This window comes from Anastrepha obliqua, chromosome 5 (genome assembly GCF_027943255.1).
Source record: "Anastrepha obliqua isolate idAnaObli1 chromosome 5, idAnaObli1_1.0, whole genome shotgun sequence".
In the NCBI taxonomy this organism is placed as follows: domain Eukaryota; kingdom Metazoa; phylum Arthropoda; class Insecta; order Diptera; family Tephritidae; genus Anastrepha; species Anastrepha obliqua.
In genome coordinates, this window is record NC_072896.1 from 5,778,336 (window position 1) to 5,782,102 (window position 3,767).

Below are 3,767 nucleotides of genomic sequence, written 5' to 3' on the forward strand. Positions count from 1 at the left end.
GGATGATTAAATCTGCTGAATATGCAAACTATTCATGCGCTATCGCTGCTGTTATCAACGCTTTGAGACACAGAGCGAAAATAAGCGGACCGAGCTTAACCTCAGCACTGAACCCACAATACAAAACAAAACAATGTATACGTAAATAAATAATGAAATTGCGATTAAAAGCAAAACCAGGGCATACGGGGAGCAGCTAATACGGGCTATACAGCTTTTGCTAGAATTTCAGCGCGAAATGGTAAACATAGCGAATAGTAAAGTGTGAGCGTGCAGTTCACAGGCGGTCGCACGTCGTGAAATTATTGAAAGTAAATAACAGTGCGGAGGTAGAAGAAAATTAATTCAAAAAATTTAAATTAAAGTGAAAAAATTAAAGGGGAAAAGTTAAAAGAAAAGAAAAAAATACATCAAAACGCGTAAAAAGTGTACAGAAAGTGTTTCACTTAAATCTGGCCATCACAATTACATAAACAAAACAGATTTCGGTATATTTACTGAGCCTCAAAACCCGCCACTGAAGTGTGCAATCAATATTGCCTCTCATATTTGGCACCTCAACCAACAAAAATGTGTAAGTCCCTCATCTTCGTGCTAATGGTTGGCATTTCGCAGCAACTCGTGGTAAGCTCTACCCAGCATAGCCCAACTCCGAAGCTATTAAATATTCCCCTCTTATTCACCTAGTGCTGCACCACCACCACAGCGAAGCCAACCACCACGTCATTACTTCCTCCTTCCGATATAAAAAGCCGAAAATTCCAAACGCAATTCATTGCACAGCTCAACGAATTGGTAGACACGGCCGCTGCCGACCCTCTCGATCATTTGTTGCAAGAGCTGCGCACCAGCAAGGACTACGCCAGCTATACGGAAAAAATTCAAACGGCCGCAAGCTCCACACAACTGGTGTCGAAAATCGTTTACCTCAAACAACTGTTGGACATAAAGCTGAATGAACAGCCGCACAGTGTGGAGAGCTTATACACGTTGCGCAACCTAAACTTTCTCGGTAAACTGAAACACCAGTTGCTGCAGTTGCAGGACGAAAGCATTGCGGAGCTACGCCATTTTCGTTGGTACAATTTATGTCGACAATTTTGGTTCCGCGACGGTTTGAATCAAACGGAGGCATCGGCACACCAAGTCACCCCACCACCATCCACGCACTATTGGTTTGACACGAAATTGGCACCATTGCGTGCGGAAAATGTAGCCGCAAATGCCACACCTCCCTTGGCACACATCGATCTCGAACGCTTTGCCAGCACCGTGTATGCAAATGTAAAGTCGGCTGGTGCGGAGATAATCGACGATTATTTGCTCACCGTACGGAAACTATTGCAGGAAGTCATTGAACAAAAGCTCATTTCATCAGCGGAGGAGGACGAAACTGAAGGAATACCACACACCGGCGAAGCACACGTCTTACATGAAAGCAAGTTGGTCAAAGGGTTGGCGGAACTCGATGCGATACTCGCCATTGATGATTTCTATGCAAAGCGCAATCTTTTATACAGTTATCTCGGAAATGACCTGCCCACTAGCTCGCACTTTTCACCTGAGGACCTGGCGGTCATTTTGGCCAAATTACAGTCAAAAGGAGTAGACCTCTTCGTCACGTTCATATTCAGTAATTTTGAATTTCTCGAGCATTTGCATGAGACGTGGGCAAAGCTGCTGCCGTCGACGTCGGCAAATGAAGCAAAAGCGGTTTCACAGCATTTATTTGATGCGCATCGGCTGTACGTGGAGTTCAAAGGAGATTGGGAGAACAGCGAACGCTATGACGCCTATATGGCTGTGGTGAAGGCGTTGCATGCGGAAACACGTAATGGCGGTGCTAATATGCATGTTTTCGAACTGCTAAACAACGCATCGGCAAATGTGGGCACTGTCACGCTGAATATGATCAAGGAAAAGTGTCGTGAATTTTGAAATGCTTAAAGAATGAATGTTAGTGTACACTTTGGGGCAATAAAAAATGTAAAGAATATTACTGAAGAAGTGCAAACATGTGCATGTATGTTTTTATATAGTTGTTAATGAAAAAAGCTCAAAGTCAAATGTGTTTGCTAAAGTACGTAAGATAAGCTATAGGTAGGTAGGTAAGATGGCAAGAGTACCCCAGGTACGCTACAAGTAGCACTTACGTGTCGTTTTGATACCATAAAGTGGACCACTACCTGTGAAAGGATTAAGGGAGGAGATAAAACCGTCTACAGCCATCCAGTGCTGTTGATGTATTGCATTTTGGATCCGTCAGTGAAAACAGAGGCCTCTATATACGCAACAACTCTCCCCTCTTTCCAATCTTGCCTGCTCGGAAAGATAGCCCTAGCACAACCCTCAAAGCACAGTTTGCGGATGGAGAGGTCGGTGCGAATATCAGAGAAGGAAGGGGCGATCTGCTTCAAGATGCTGGTATGTCCTACAGGAAGTTGTCGCCAAAGGCCAAACTCCTTCAGTCTGATAGCACTCTGAGCAGCAATGGATTTAACCTGCAGATCCACAGGAATTAAGTGGAGTATAACGTTGAGCGCAGCGGTGGGACATGTTCTGCAGGCACCAGTGATGCCCACACATGCAGTTCTCTGCACTCTCTCTAATTTAGTGAAGTTGTAGCCCTTCTGAAGAGCTAACCACCAAACTAGGCAACCGTATGTCAAAATTGGCAGAACCACTAAGTTGTACATCCAAAGTACGACACGTGGCTTGAGGCCCCATTTTTTGCCGAACATAGGTTTACAGGCGTAGAAGGCTATATTAGCCTTCTTGACTCGATTTTCTATGTGCAGCTTCCAGTGGAGCTTGGGGTCAAGTATTACACCAAGATACTTGACTTCCGATGAAAGTGTAAGACACTGGTTGTTTAGTATTCGAAGCTTAAAAGGCGGAGGCTTGTATTTTCTGGTGAATAGCATCAACTCCGTTTTGTCAGAGTTGACTCTGAGACCGCTACTGGCGGCCCATCTGCTGAGTATAGCCAGTGCACCTTCCAAAATTTCAGCCATTACTGATGGGAAGGGACCTGAGACCATCAGGACCAAGTCATCGAAGATAAGCTATACTTTTCCAAAGAATAAGCGAATGAGCTGATGCCGCAAGTTTAAAGTGAAATGAATTCTGTTCCATGGATCGGATGCATTTCCCTCACAATTAGTTTAAAGCGCTTATTTAAGACACTTTTAGTGTATAAAATTGAAAAAAAAAATAGAATAAAAGTTAATAAAACCCAACATCACATCAAATTTCAAACAAGTAATTTTAATAATTAAACACATTTTTAAACGTACTATAAATTCAAAATTTGTTTCTTTTTAGGTCCGCATAGATTCTGAACCACATAGAGGTCGTTTTGAAAATATGCGAAATCTCGGTCTCTTATTTTATTTGTTTCCTTAAACAATTCAAAAATTAGGCTCATTTGGTGGCATCTCCTAAAGTGGGTTGTAACTACCAATTAACAAGAATCGCCAAGAGAGATTATTCAAATATATATATTTATATAATTGGCGCGTACACGCTTTTTGGGTGTTTGACCGAGCTGCTCCTCCTATTTGTGGTGTGCGTCTTGATGTTGTTCCCCAAGTGGAGGGAACTACAGTTTTAAGCCGACTCCGAAGGGCAGATATTTTTATGAGGAGCTTTTTAAGGCAGAAATACACTCGAAGGTTTGCCATTGCCTGCCGAGGGGCGAGCGCTATTAGAAAGAAACTTTTTCCTTCATGTTGGTCTTTCACCGAGATTCGAACCGACGTTCTCTC

The 3,767-nt window shown here is 43.1% G+C and overlaps 1 protein-coding gene across 1 annotated transcript; it reads left to right on the forward strand.

Moving 5' to 3' along the window:
* Positions 1–250: 250 nt before the first annotated feature.
* Positions 251–2,007, forward strand: LOC129247135 (uncharacterized). The gene is made up of 2 exons (XM_054886085.1): positions 251–624; positions 688–2,007. The coding sequence occupies exons 1-2, from the start codon at positions 571–573 to the stop codon at positions 1,936–1,938; spliced, it is 1,305 nt and encodes a 434-aa protein (XP_054742060.1). The 5' UTR covers positions 251–570; the 3' UTR covers positions 1,939–2,007.
* Positions 2,008–3,767: the final 1,760 nt, after the last annotated feature.

Excerpts from the sequence above, each read along its gene's own strand:
- LOC129247135 (XM_054886085.1), top strand. The coding sequence starts at position 571 with ATGTGTAAGTCCCTCATCTTCGTGCTAATGGTTGGCATTTCGCAGCAA. Across the intron at positions 625-687 it reads GCATTTCGCAGCAACTCGTG|TGCTGCACCACCACCACAGC; the intron begins GTAAGCTCTACC and ends TTATTCACCTAG.